This window comes from Serinus canaria, chromosome 21 (assembly GCF_022539315.1).
Source record: "Serinus canaria isolate serCan28SL12 chromosome 21, serCan2020, whole genome shotgun sequence".
NCBI classification, from domain to species: domain Eukaryota; kingdom Metazoa; phylum Chordata; class Aves; order Passeriformes; family Fringillidae; genus Serinus; species Serinus canaria.
Genome location: NC_066334.1, coordinates 3,652,180 through 3,666,032, shown reverse-complemented (window position 1 = coordinate 3,666,032; position 13,853 = coordinate 3,652,180). Strand labels below are relative to the sequence as shown.

Sequence of the window (13,853 nt, the reverse complement as noted above, 5' to 3'; positions counted from 1 at the left end):
TTTTTCTGCACAAACTATTTCCCTGCCATGTCAGCCCTCATGGTTTCATTGCTGCTGCAAAAAAGAGTCAGAGAAAAACCTGCAGATAGGCATCAGGATATTATTGTACTCCCTTATTCTCTTTACATCCCACATATTCACACCAAACAACAATTTCCCCCACCTCCAAGAGATGCTGCTTTCTGCAGCAAGGTGAGATTGAACTCCCCACTGAGGGAGAGCACACTTTCTGTGAGAAAGGTGGTGATGGAAAGGTTTGGGATTCTCCCCCAGGTGCCACCCAGCAAAGTGAGACAATAAAGAAGAGATGGCACAGGACAGCAGCAGGGAAGGCTGTGACACGTCAGCTCCCTGTCAGATAAACCCAAGGGCTCAGTCCCCAGACACAGCCTCTAAAATCTGTGAAATCTTAATTTAGAGGAAGAAATGCCATGAAAAGACGTGAGTCAGAATGACTCTGTAAGGACCAAAAAGTATGAGAAATGGATTTCTGGATGCCCTCAGAAGAGATGCTCCTCTCAGAAAAAATATTTACATAAGCAGCAAGGGACAAGGATGGTTCTCCAAGACTGTGACGAGCCCAGACCTGGACCCCATGATAGCAGAGCATCACTCAGTCCCCTCTTCCTTCTTCAGGGGTAAGGGTGATCCTCTCCCAGACTCTTGAGTCTCGGAGCCCACAGGAGATCCAGGGTGCCACCACACTCCCCTTCACCTTTCTGTAGCCACCTCTGCTCCTTTCCCATGGTCCAAGGGATCTGAAAGCAAATTCCAGCCTCATAGACTTAAAATCTGTGGCTGACCACACATCTGAGAAGGAACAGCAAAAGAGCTTTTCCCATTTCTCTGTGCAAACACAGCCCTGCCCACTGCAGCTCTCCCACCAAGCAAGTGTCAGAAATCCTCCTGACAAAAACCCATTTCTCACTAATTGCTCTGTGCAAAAACATTTCTCTGCTGCAGCTCATCTCCTGCACTCCAAGGCAGAGGTCTTTGCAGTTCAGCAATTTTCAGACACAGACACATCACTTTATCAAGCCCAGCTGAAAACCAGAAACCTGACCCAAAAGCCACCCACACGAGTCTGGGTGGGAAACCCAGCCTGCACCACCTGTGGTCAGCTCTGTCCCCATCCCAGAGCTCCTTGCAGGGATCTGGGGAAGGAGAGCACCAACAAGGTTAGGGAATCAGTGATTTATCAGACTGTGGAAGCTAGAGCTGGGCTGAGGGGTACAGGATACCCCTGGGAGCCAGAGTCATGCCCAATCATGGCCAACACCACTGCAAAGCTGTTCTGCAGGGATGCATTATCCTCCTGGAGAGCCTCTGCTACCTCAGCTCCCCACCCAGCCCCATCACTCAGCCTCTTGCTCTGGGGAGGCACCTCCAAAGCCTCACCATCACATCCCCAAGCCTCCAATTACCCACCCTGGCCATGGGTGCAGGAGGAGAACCTCAGGAAGAGATTTTCCTCACCTTTGCAACTCCTGCTGACAAACTGACTACACTAAAGGCTTCAAAGCTTTTAAAAGCATTTATTCCACTTCCATATTCTGGTGGGACTGCTTCTTCTTCCTTAAAAAAAAAAAAAAAAAAAGCTAAACCAATCCCACCTCCTGCTACCACAGGACACATTTCAAAACACCAAAATCATCTTGCTGGAGGTTCCCCAAAATCCATCTCAATATCCAAAAACATCCCCCATAAATGCTCAAGTAAAACAGCACAGAAATGAAAAACAGGAAGGGGTGGCAAAGCAACAAGAAGCAACCCCCTGAGCCTTCAGCATCCTAAGGGTGAGGATGTCTCCTGAAAATGGAGCCCTCTGGGTGACTGATTCCCTGGGCTTTTCTGTGTAGCTGCTGCCCTGCCCTGCCTGCTGTGTTATGAGCACGAGGTTCTGCAGATGCTGTGTCAGGAGCAGAGCACTGATCTCATGCTTTGCTGGCATGAGAAATCCTGAGGATTGAACTTTAACGAGCTGGAGGCTGAAGTTTTGCTCTCCTTCATGCTAGTGTACAGTGAGGTCCTTGAAGCACAGAGAGGAGTAGGGAGCACTCAAGGAAAGGTGTTGGCACCCCAAGGCTGGGCCAGGAGCTCCTGCTCATGGCTGTGAAGCTTCTTTTGGCATCTCAGAGAATTCCATATTCAGCCCCAGGGACAGAGAACACCAAGTCCACTGATGTATCTGGAGGAAAAAGGAAAGTATTGAGAGGACAGACTGTCCTCTTGGATGACACCCAGCCCCACCAGTGAATATCTGAGAGTGCCTGAACACAACCCACAAAATCATCTCATCTTCCCCAAATTAAGACTGAGACTTATTTCTACGTCCCTCTGCCCACCTGCAAATCTAACACCATTTTCATGGTTATATTTCAAACTGGTGAGTCAAAAGCCCTGGATTAAGTCCTCCTTCAACTTCAGTTTATTTGAGCTTACTCATCCTTAGAAGCTTCATTTTAACTCCCCTGGACAAAGCCTAAAGCAATGATAATCTAAATATTATGCTAACCATGCCAGATGAGGCTTTTGAATAGGAAAGCTCCAGAAAAGATACTTAAATTAACATCTTCAAAGACTAGGATATAGCAGGGACCTGGAGTGTTATCAGCAGGCAGTTCCCAGTGTCTAAAGCAACCATGGGAACATTGCTCAGCACAGATTTATTTCCCAGCACAGACAATTGTTTTAGAGCACGAAACAAGTTGCTCCCTGAACTACGCAGGACAAAGGGAAACAAAGTAGGAAATTATTAGAAAGAGTAATAGTACAGCAAGACCTTGATCTGGTGATAAGCATGGCACAAAAATGCTCCCAATACCCAACTGGGCAGCAGTATCCAAATTCCTCAGGCTTCTTTACAGTATCAGCTCTCCAGCTCTGGAAGAACAAATAGCAGGGAAGATTTCTGAAGAGATGAAAATGGTACATTTTCAACAGCCAGAGATGATTACTCACAAAATAGCAACAGCACAGAGGTAACTGATTGCCTCCCGGGCAAAAGTCAAAGTCTTTGCATTGTAGCTATGAAAGGATACTGAGATCAAAAAGAAAAAGAAAAAACTCTATTTTAGGCTGTCATGAGCAGAAAGGTCCTCCTAGCCCCTTGGCATCACCACGTACCAAGATAGAACTGAAACCTTTCTTAGGCTGCACGTGCTGAGATAACAGTGCAGCAAGGAGCAGCCCTTCATTTACTGCAGGAGCAGGTGCAGCTCCTGCCCCAGCCCCAGCTGAATTTTGGCAGCACCCGTGGCAATCACCACCAAGGGCCAGGAGATCACAGTGTGCCAGCACCACTCTGAAATCAGCAATGAGATAAGCCAAACGCTGAGCGAGGTGTTATTAACAACACTCAGCCATTGATTGCCTGTTACATCTTCAAGCACTTTACCAACATTAATTAATTAAGGTGTTTTCCATTTAATGTGGGAAGGAGACTAAAGCAAAAACACGAGGCTGAAGGGACCAAACACCTGATGCAGCGTGGCAAGGCACCACCAGACTTCAGTTTTCCACACAGACACTGCTTTAAACCAAACTGCTGAAAATACAGGTGTATTATATAGGTTGGATATCAGGAAAAGTTTTTCACAGGAAGAGTGATAAAGTTCTGGACTGGCTGCCCAGGGAGGTGGTGCAGTCCCCATCCCTGGGTGTGTTTAACAAAGCCTGGATGTGGCACTGGGTGCCAGGGTTGAGTTGGGGTGTTGGGGCTGGCTTGGACTCGCTGGTCTTGAAGGTCTCTTCCAACCTGGGGATTCTGAGAGTTTGGGGTAATTCTGTGAATTTAGGAAAATGTTGGGAATTCCAGGAACCAGGGAGGTGGTGGAGTCACCATCCCTGGGTGTGGCACTGGGTGCCAGGGTTGAGTTGAGGTGCTGGGGCTGGGTTGGACTCAAAGGTCTCTTCCAGCCTTGTGACTCTGTAGGATGGGCAACGCCACGAAGCCAAAAGCCCAGAGGTGCAGCCAGCATGGACAGGGGTCACAGCTAAGCATGGACCCTCCACAGCAATGCTCTGCTGCATCCCCCATTACCAGCATCCCACCCCAGAGCACTGGGCACATCTCTGCTCACCATCAATTCCACCAACACGAATTCAAGCAAGGATTCCAGCACGAGGGTGCTGACACACAGCTGCAGAGATGTTACCGAGTGCTGCCTGTAATTGCTGTGCTAAAAGCTGGGGACATGAAGTATTGATTTCCACCCTGATCTGCATCCAAGTTTAGACAGAGGCTGCAGCCAAAATACTTCTCCCAGCTAACTCACTGGTTAAAAGAGATTGTCAGGGCTGAGAGGTTTGAATGATTAACACTCAGGCTAGGGACTGTAACAATGTACAAGTTCCATTCCTGCCTACCTACGCACACCCACCATCCTGCTCCCACTCTCTGCAGAATTCTTTCAGTTTTGATTAAAATTACGGAAAAGAGGCCCTCAAAACATACCTTGTCATGGCACAAATAGCACATTGTAGCAGAAAAAAAGTCCCAGAGTGCACAAAAGGGGCAGAGTTATTACCTCCAGCTGTCTCAAGCTGCACCATAATTACACAAATAACACATCTGACATACTCAGTGTTAATTACCTACTGAGGGTGGCACAGAGACACACATTCACCTCCTTCCATACAGCTTGGGACTGACCTGGAGCAGCTGCCTGCAGCACTGAGATTGTGAGCTCCTTCCCACCACACGGAAGGAATTCTCCCCTGTCAGGCTGGGCAGGCCCTGGCACAGGGTGCCCAGAGCAGCTGTGGCTGCCCCATGACCCCTCGAAGTGTCCAAGGCCAGGCTGGATGGGGACTGGAGCACCCTGGGATAGTGGAAGGTGTCCCTGCCTGTGGCAGAGAGCTGGAACTGGATGATCTTTAAAGTTCCTTCCAAGCCAGACCATTCTGGGATTCTCTAAGCAAAGGGACCTGATGATTTCACCACAGGCTTTTCCTCCTGGACCAAAGCAAACTCCACCACACCCCCACCTGCCACTGAGCACCACCAGCACACCCCAAATCTGCACTCGCAGGCTGCCACCCTATTCCCATCCTCCTGCCTGCCTTTAATACATTTGCATAAATCAAACAGCTTGGCAGCCCTCCTACTTAGGAGACACACAACAGCAGAGCTATTCAGAGATTCTTGTTTTCACCCCATCCTTCTGAACGTCGTCTCAGAATCCTTGAGGAAAAGCATATGGCTCACTATAGATATCTTGGGCCTGTCTACACAAACACAGAGTGATGTAGGAGAGCATTTATGGCAGCATATAAACAATAGTACCAAACTCGGGGAGGAAACACAAAGCAGAGTGAATCCACTCGGTGGGTTTTGCAGAGATCAAGTACTCTCCCCCTTTTCCTTCCTAAGCATGACAGACAAAACACTTTTAAATACAATTTTATGCTGAACTGATTGGCTTCTGTTACAACACCAGTGGCACAGGGCTGGATACATCACATATTTAATAACAGCTTATTAAATTCATGGGGAAAGACAAAGACTCATTCACAGCCACGAGGCCATGGAGTCACACCTTGCTGCGGAAGCGTCCTCTCTCCTCACTCCGAGTCAGCAGCATGCTGAGCCAAATTTATCAGCTTAGAGAGTGGGAAGATGGAGCAAACCCCCCAGCAACTCCAGCTGCAGGTACCACTCTCCCACCCAGCTGAGGGTGGGGCCACTCTCCCCCTTCCCCCATCACAGGGACCCCACAACCCCAAAGCACGTGTAGTCAGAGTTATAAGCAGAAACACACAGGCTTTGGGGAATGGAGCACATTTCTTTGGCACCTTTACAGGGCACCAACTGTTTTCCAGCATGCTGATAGTAAAGGAACACAAAGAGGAGTTTTTTTTCATCACTCAACAGATTAGAAAACCTCTGAGAAGAACAAAAAAAAAGCCCTAACCTCAGAGAACACACCCCCCTGTCCCTTGCCAGGACACACTGCAGAAACGTGCATCTCCCAGGAGTGTCCTGGAGAGGAAACGAAAGCAAACACTGAACACACACAGAAATCAGTGTGAGCACGAGCAGCTGAAGGCTTTTACCTGCTTTCCTGGCTGGAAGCCTGCATTTCCACATGCATGCCCTGTACATCGTGTCACCATCTGCATTCCCGATGCCCCTGCTCCACAGGGGAGGATGGAGGCTGGCATCCTCCCTCTGCCCTTTCAGCAGATTTTTATGAAAGCAAAGAGCCTCAGTAGCCTGGCTGTGGTGCACGGCAGAGGCTGGCTGAGATCACCCCAACCTCTGCACAGCATTTCAGAAAATCCCGGGCCACACAGGTAACTTCACTTCCTCCATCCCCACAGCCACCAGGAAGCTCAGCCGGCTGAGTGGAATTCACACCGCACACCCCCACCACCAAAACAGTGAAACACAAGCTGGATGGAATAAAACCACTAATTAATCCCTCTAAATCAGTTTGCCACGAACAACAACACACCGGCAATGCAATCCAATCAGTTCCAGCCGTGGCAGGGGGGGTTGAAACAAGATGATCTTTATGATCCTTTACAACTCAAAGCGTTCTGTGAATCTGTAATTCCATGATTACATCCTGCCGGCAGCAACTATGCCCCGCCAAACACTATGCTACCCTTGAAGAGCTTCGCCAAAATGCGACTGTTATTTAAAATAGCGCCGAACCACCCTACCAAGAGATACAGTAAATAAGTAACGAGTAAATAACAGCTACTGACGTTTTTATCACACAGGTGTAAATTCAGTTATCGGGAAAGGGGAGGGCTCGCACTATTTCTGTTCTGACATCAAGGCTGCTCGGGGTAAACTGTCATGCAAACCTGTAATTATTGGGGAAATTTAAACCTTAAAATACAAAAGCATTCAAATAAAAACGTATCAGCGATGGCAACACACTTCGATTTGCAGGAAACTGAATTCCAGCTTGACGAGAGCACCACGAGTACTACGGGAGCGATTCGGGCTCAGCTCCTCACCCACCACGCAAAGTCTCTTCCCTCTCCCCCTGCACCCCGCTTTCCACGGAGACAACTTTTCAGGGATGCGGGGGGCAGAGGGGGTGTGTGCCAGGCACAGGGGCTGTCCGAGCCTACCCGGGGGTGCCGGTGCTCGGGGTGGGCTCCGGGCGCGGACCGAGCCCCGGGCCGGTCCGAGCCCCGGGCCGGAGCAGGCGGGGAGCGGCGGGGCCGGGGCTCCGTGCGGGGCCGGAGCGCGGAGCGCGGCGGTAACATGGCTGCTTTCCTACCGAATTACGAAACCGGCTGAGGGCGCGGGATTACCGGGGAGAGCCGGCCAGGGGGAACCTCGGGGCGGGGTGCGGCGAGGGGATGGGGACAGAGGGGGCGGTGATGGTGGCGGCGGCGGGAGGATGCGGGGAGCAGTGAGTATTTGGGGCGGGGGGTCCCTCCTCATGCCGGGGCTGCTGGAGCCGAGCGCGGTGCCGGCAGCAGCCGCAGCAGGGAAGGACCGTGCTCCGAACCCAGCGGGGAACCCGCAACCACGGCCCGACGGGACGCGCCGGGTACCCCCAAAAATAAACAATGGACAATAACACCGAGCGGAGGCGGCGGCCGGGAGTGTCCCCCAGCGGCTGCCCAGAGCCCCCTCGCCCCCTGCCCGCGGCGGGACCCACCTTGCGCGCCGTGCGGGCCGTGCTCCATGGCCGGGTCGCTGCCCAGCTCGGCCAGGCGCCGGCCGGTGGCCGCCAGCTCGGCGCGCAGCGCCGTCACCTCCTGGCCCGCCGCCTGCAGCGCCCCGTCGATGCGCAGCGCCAGCTGCTTGTTGTCGTCCATCATGTGCAGGATTTTGGCCTGGGGGGAGGGAGGAAGAGGAGGAGAGAGAGAGAGGTGAGAGAGGGAGCGGCGGGGGGGGCGAGCAGGGGGCTGTGCTGGGCAGGGGGGGCAGGGGCTGCTGGAAGGGAGCAGCGAGAGGGGAGTGGGCGGTGCGAGGGGGCGGCGCGAGGGGAGGGGGCTGGGAGGGTGCGAGGGGGGCTCGGCCGGGGGGGGGGACAAAGGGGAGGGGGCTCTGTGCCAGGGGAGGGGGACTCCCAGAGGGGAAGGTGGGAAGGGGATGTGTGCAAGGGGGTGCAAAGGGAGGGGGGCTTTGCAAAGGGGGACAAAAGGAGGGGGAGTGTGCGGAGGGGAGGGGGCTGTGCAAGGGGAGCGAGAAGCGGAGAGGGGCTCTGCGAGGGGGTGCGCGGAGGAAAGCAGGGGGGGCTGCGCAGAGGGGGTACAAGAGAAACAGGTTGTGCGGGGGGTGGGGGTACCCCCTACCTGTTGCCCCCCCCGGCAGCCCGGGCAGGGCCGCGACGGAGGCGATGGCAGCTCGGCCGAGGGCATCCGCGGTGGGAGCGCGGCTGCGGCGGGCGGGTCCCGGCCGGGCGGGGCGGGGGGAGCCTGCGGTGCCCGCGCCGCGCCGGGAGCGAGACCCCCCCGCAGCCCCCCGGGAAGTTCAGGGGTGCTGCGGGGATGCTGCAGTGCCCGCGGTGAGCTCACAATGGCACCGGTGAGGAACCGCTCTGCAAACTGCGCCCGGCTTCACCCTGAGCGTGGCATTGCCCGGCAACTGCCCGCAGCAGGTGGAGGAAAACGGGCTCCAAAAATCGCCCTGGAAGGATTTTGGGGCTGGAGTGGGGGGGGAAGAGCCACCTGAGCGCTGTCACCACTGCAGCAGTACTAGTGCAGGAGCTCTTACAGTGGCGGTTCACGTGGCACGAACCCAGGGTGAAAAATCGAGAATTATTGGTATCAACCATTCGCTGGCGACTGCTAGAGGGAGCGCGGATGTTTCCCTGTGCCTTATCCATCCCTCAGAGGGATCCACTTGTGTGTTTGCCAGGGCTGCAGCAAGCCTGCAGAGCTGCCACCCTGCCCCTGGCAGCCGTGCAGATGGCTTCATCCTCACTCAAGTGAAACTGTAGAATCACAGAGTGATTTGTGTTGGAAAGGACCTTAAAGATGGCCTCATTCCAACACCTTCCACCACACCAGCTTGCTCCAAGCCCCATAGACAGGGATGCTTTGGAGACCAGGGCCCACGTGGCTGTACCTCCCCACTCCATCCCTGCGTCCCAAATCTGCAGGCAGCCGTGCTGAGAGTTGTCACCTGAGCCACCTGTACCTGGAAAAGTTCACAGATGGGTTTGGGAACAGGGCAGAAGCCCCCATGGCAGTGGGGTGGGAGCCTCCCAGGAGCAGGAGTGGTGTGGGAAGCACAGCAAGGAGCCAGGATGCTGAGCAAGGACTCTTGTTAAGGGGGAAGTCAGAGAAAATCATGACCTATGAGTAAAGGGGGAGAAACAGCCCAGCACAATTTGCTAAACCCTCTGATTTTTGCCTAAATTCAGGCTTTTGGCTGAACAAGCTGAGAATTTGGGGCAGTTCTTTGAACTTCAGGGTGTCCTTGTGCAGCACTGGCACTGCAGAGCCCTGATTCAAAATGCAGTAAAAAGATAGAAAAGGGCTCCTGCTCTTGAGAGCTGCAGGGCTGGCTCCAGGAGAGGCTGGGCATGAGGAAAAGCAGGAGCACATCACCATCCCACACACCCAGGGACTGAGGGGATGGCTCAGCAGGAGATCTCCGGTGTGCAGAGTCCCCAGGCAGCTTTTGGGGCAGAAATGGGGAAAATCTGCTGTGTCAGTCTGCTGAAAAACATCAACAAGAGCAGCCTGGATCCCCCAAAACCTCAGGTCTGATCTGGATCCTGGGCACAACCAGCTCTCCAAGAGTCAAAAGGAATGAGTCCTTGGCAAGTGGCATCTAGTCCTTACATCCATCTGGATCAATCCATCTGGATATTGTAAAACAGAGAAAATTTAGCATTGATTCCATGAAATGGTACAGTGGCTTTTGCAAGGGACAGTTATTCCTGGCAGGGAGTCTCCAGCAGTGTCTGCAGCCCAGGCTGGGTGCTGGACCAGGGCACTCAGAATATCAGTGGATAGGTCTGTTTTCCTTAATGAATTCCCAGAGGGCCAACAAACAACCCACAAGGAGAATAAGTGCAATTTTTGAAATTCTCTCTCCATCATCTCTGCAGCCATCCCTGAATGAGATAAAGCTCTGTATGTATACAAAGCAAATTAATTCTAATCAAGATAAATGCCCAGTTTCATACCTAATTTGCATGAGCATGTGCTGCAAACTGTGTTTGCAAATGGGAGAATTATGGATGTAACCTGATAACCTGAGTGTGCAATCCCAGTACTGTACATGCAAAACTTACTCATTGCACTTGAATAAAAGCAAAGCTTCAGCAAAAAGGAACTTGGCTTTAAAGTACCAGCACATTATTTTTATCATAAAAAAATCAGGTTAAAGCTGATTTGAACCTTCCAAGAACCCATTTAGCTGCTAAGGCAAATTCCAAATGATGTTTCTTACTCAATCTAACTTTAATAATAGACTGGTTGAGTAGCTGCACTGTCAGAACTGGAATTTTTAAAACTTACTGACAAAGAGAATTTCTACATTAGCACGTGGTTATTTAAAATGTGTCCTAAAGTTGGCTGTGGCCTCATGGGTAAGTCAAAAACCTCACTTAAAAACTTTCCTTACTACTTTCAAATCTCCCTGAAGAGATCTTGGAAGATTTTCTCCCTTTTCCCATGCCTCCTCCTAGCCTTACTGGGGAACAGCTGGATCCATTAAAATTGATTTTGGTTTCTCAGAGCAGAATTTGATTTCTCTGAGCTTCCTCCTGGAAGGAGCACAGAGTGTCCCAGCAATGCAGCAATATCAGCCAGAGGAAAGGCACCAGGATGGGGCATTCCCAACCCAGCTGGGCTGTGCCAGCTCCCAGCCAGAAGGCCAAGCCTTTGCTGGAAACCTCAAAATTGGGATAAACGAAACTTTAGGAAATGAATTGTGCCTTCTTCCCTTACTCCTTTTAGTTTTAAATTAAGAAAAATTTGAAATTAACAGCTAATTCAAGACACAAAAATAGAAACATATTATTTCCCAAAATTGCTTTGATGGTATTTTTTTAAATTTTATTTTTTTTTATTCCAGCTTTTACCAGGAAGTTGACAGCTCTGCAAGGAGTCTGTGTCCCAAAGGGATGGGAGTCCCTGGCTGTGCAGATGAGGCATGAAGAGATTGGGAATATTTCCTGAGGACACAAGGGAAACCTGAGTCGGTGCCAGTAAGTCACAAATCTTCATTCAACCTTACTGCACTCAGCATCTGCCCAGGTGCTGCAAGGGGAGCCTTGAAAACCTGGAGAGCACCCTCAGGTTTGGGCAGTGTGTTCTGGCAGTGCCATCACATCCAGGCAGGCTGTTCCTCAAGCTGTGTCAGTGGAATAAACATGGGTAGAGGAAGATTTGAGAGTTCCACCCCTCATCTTTGCTCTGGTTACAACCTAAGGAGTACAGGGAAGGGAATATGAGAAGATTTAGAAGATGAAAAAGGGTTGAGAAGCACATGAGTACCATTCAGGCCTTCCAAACCCTTTAATTTGCCATTCAGATTAGGACTTTTTATAGTTTAATATGTACAATATGCAAAGGAACCAGTTTAACTCAATGGGAAAAGCCTTCTGTGTTAAGGTTGAACGTAATCTAATAGGGCCCTTTGACTTGATTCAATTAAATCCTTCTTTTTCCAATTAAATAATCATCCAGAATTTAATAAAAATGAATTTCCATGTGTCATCCTGCAGAATGATGACCTCTGTGATGGGGAAGGCTTATGTAAATTCTGCTGATCGCTTTTTATCTGCCTCTGCCTCGCTTCCTCCAAAAGAATTGCCTTCTGCCTGTGTATTTACATTAATTTCTCATCTGCTCCATGTATCTCTGTTTGCAGGAGCAATTCCCAGCTGAAAGAGCTGTGAGCACCACCAGCTTCTTTCAGTACACCCTCGAAAATGGACCCTCTGTGAGGGGAAAAAGATCTCCCAAGAGGGATTTTTGATCTGTGCCCCAGGTTTGTTGTGTCCTGGCACGCTGTAGGGCCAGCTTCCAACTGGACACTTCCAAGTATCACCAGAGGCATCTCTGTGGCTGTTTATCACCAAGAAAATCCAGTCCAAGAGACCAGCAGCTTCAGCAGCTGTCCCCAGGAAAAGCTCAGCCTGGCCCACATTCCACTCCCACCACATCTCCACTAAATAATTCCCATCAAAGCTACAGCAGCTGTTAATATCCACTTTTTCTTTTCCCCCTCTGCAAAGGTGTAGTTATAACTGCATTTTACACCCCTCTCACTCATGAAATACAGAGCACCAACTCCTTCCTTCCTCAGCTTCCTCAGCAGCATCTTTATGCAAACCTTGCTGATGTGGTACTGCTGTAATAAATTATTAGTTATTAAAATTAATAACTTATAAGTTATTAAAACTTATAACTAAGTAATAGTTACTAGCTTATAAGTTATTAAAACTGAATTAAACACAGCTAAGGATGAACAGGTTTGAAATTTGAGTGAATATTCTGTTTCTCTCCTTGCCACATTTCCCCATCTCTTTTTCTGTGAGGGTAAAATGGTCTTGGCGACCTTCCTGTGCTGCAGATCCCTGGGGACCGTGAAAACAAACCCATTAATGTTTATAAAGTGTCTCAGACTGGGGGAATTACATCACTGTGGCGAGATACAAGCTTAATGGATCAAAACAAACCCCAGCTCCAAACCCCCCAGCTCAGACACATCTCAGTTACCCGGCACAAACCTCAAGGAATCCCACTGAGAAGGGATAATTGAGAGAAAAATGTGATCCCAGAGATTTTTCTGCAGTAAACCCATTTTATGTTAATAGGAAGCAGATTTCTAGACCCCTTTGCAAAGCAATGACTTCCACAGCATATTTCACAGCTGAGCACATCCATGGCACCAGCTTTGGACACGGGGCTATTAAACCCAACATTTGTTTAATGAATTACAGCAGTCCATGAATCTGGGTGTGCTCAGCCTGTGTTTAAATGTTTACTGTCAGCAGCCAGCTCTGCACCAGCAGGTATCAGCCTCAGTGATGAGCTCTCACTGCACTGGACCCAAAACTTTGAACGTGTTTTTGGGTTCTGCTTTCTTACCCAAGACAGATTACCCAGGAGGTTCAGGGTCTCTGCTAAACATAAAACCTTTGGGGTTCAGCGCCACTTTGGGGTGTTTTCTCCTTGAGGATGAACTGCCCTGCCTCTCCCACCTGCCTGGGGTTCTGAAGGGTGGATTAAGCCATTAAAACTCACACATTCAAGCAAGGTTGATGTGCCGCAGCCGTCTCCAAGATGACCCCACTCTCACCTCACCTGCCAATCTAGAAACCTTGACAAAACATTAGCTCTGGTTCGCCCTCCTCTTTTTAACACGTGTGAAGTGCTCCCTTTCATGGGAGACAGAGACAGCGGTGATGATGTGCTGTGATCATTTTGCTTTCCTGCAAAATGCCTCTGATTTATGGTGGTCTCCACTCCAGAGATCCCCACCCAGGAGCAGTTTTAGAGTCCTTTGGGCTGGAAGAGACCCTAAGGACCATCTCATTCCACCCCCTGCCATGGGCAGAGACACCTCCCACTGTCCCAGGCTGCTCCAAGCCCTGTCCATCCCGGCCTTGGACACTTCCAGGGACCCAGGGGCAGCCACAGCTTCTCAGTGCCGGGGCCTCACCACCCTCCCAGTTCAGAATTTCTTCCTCACATCCAGTGTAGCCCTGCCCTCTGTCAGTGGGAAGCCATTCCCCCCTGTGCTGTCGTTTCAGGTGAAGTCTGAATGAAATGCCACTTTCCCCTCTTCTCCCCATCACAAATTAGGGAGCTTTGGTTGGGCTTTTTCCGAGCTGCCAGGGTGATCTGGGAGATCAGGTCCTGCTGATCCCCCAGGACTTCCCTGGGAAGGTGGGAATGGGGACTCTGGAGACATT

The 13,853-nt window shown here is 50.7% G+C and overlaps 1 protein-coding gene and 1 long non-coding RNA gene across 2 annotated transcripts in view; one reads left to right on the top strand and one right to left on the bottom strand.

Moving 5' to 3' along the window:
- Positions 1–7,683, bottom strand: part of LOC103820834 (kazrin) — a 91,953-nt gene extending 84,270 nt beyond the window's left edge. The window contains exon 1 of the mRNA XM_030232756.2: positions 7,629–7,683. Coding sequence (XP_030088616.1) covers positions 7,629–7,656 — 28 coding nt within the window. The 5' untranslated portion in view covers positions 7,657–7,683. The remainder of the gene's footprint in view (positions 1–7,628) is intronic.
- Positions 7,684–7,733: 50 nt separating this feature from the next.
- Positions 7,734–12,261, top strand: LOC127060340 (uncharacterized). The gene is made up of 3 exons (XR_007779270.1): positions 7,734–7,842; positions 11,006–11,138; positions 11,804–12,261. It is a non-coding gene; the product is annotated as an uncharacterized LOC127060340 (long non-coding RNA).
- The last annotated feature ends 1,592 nt before the right edge of the window (positions 12,262–13,853 follow it).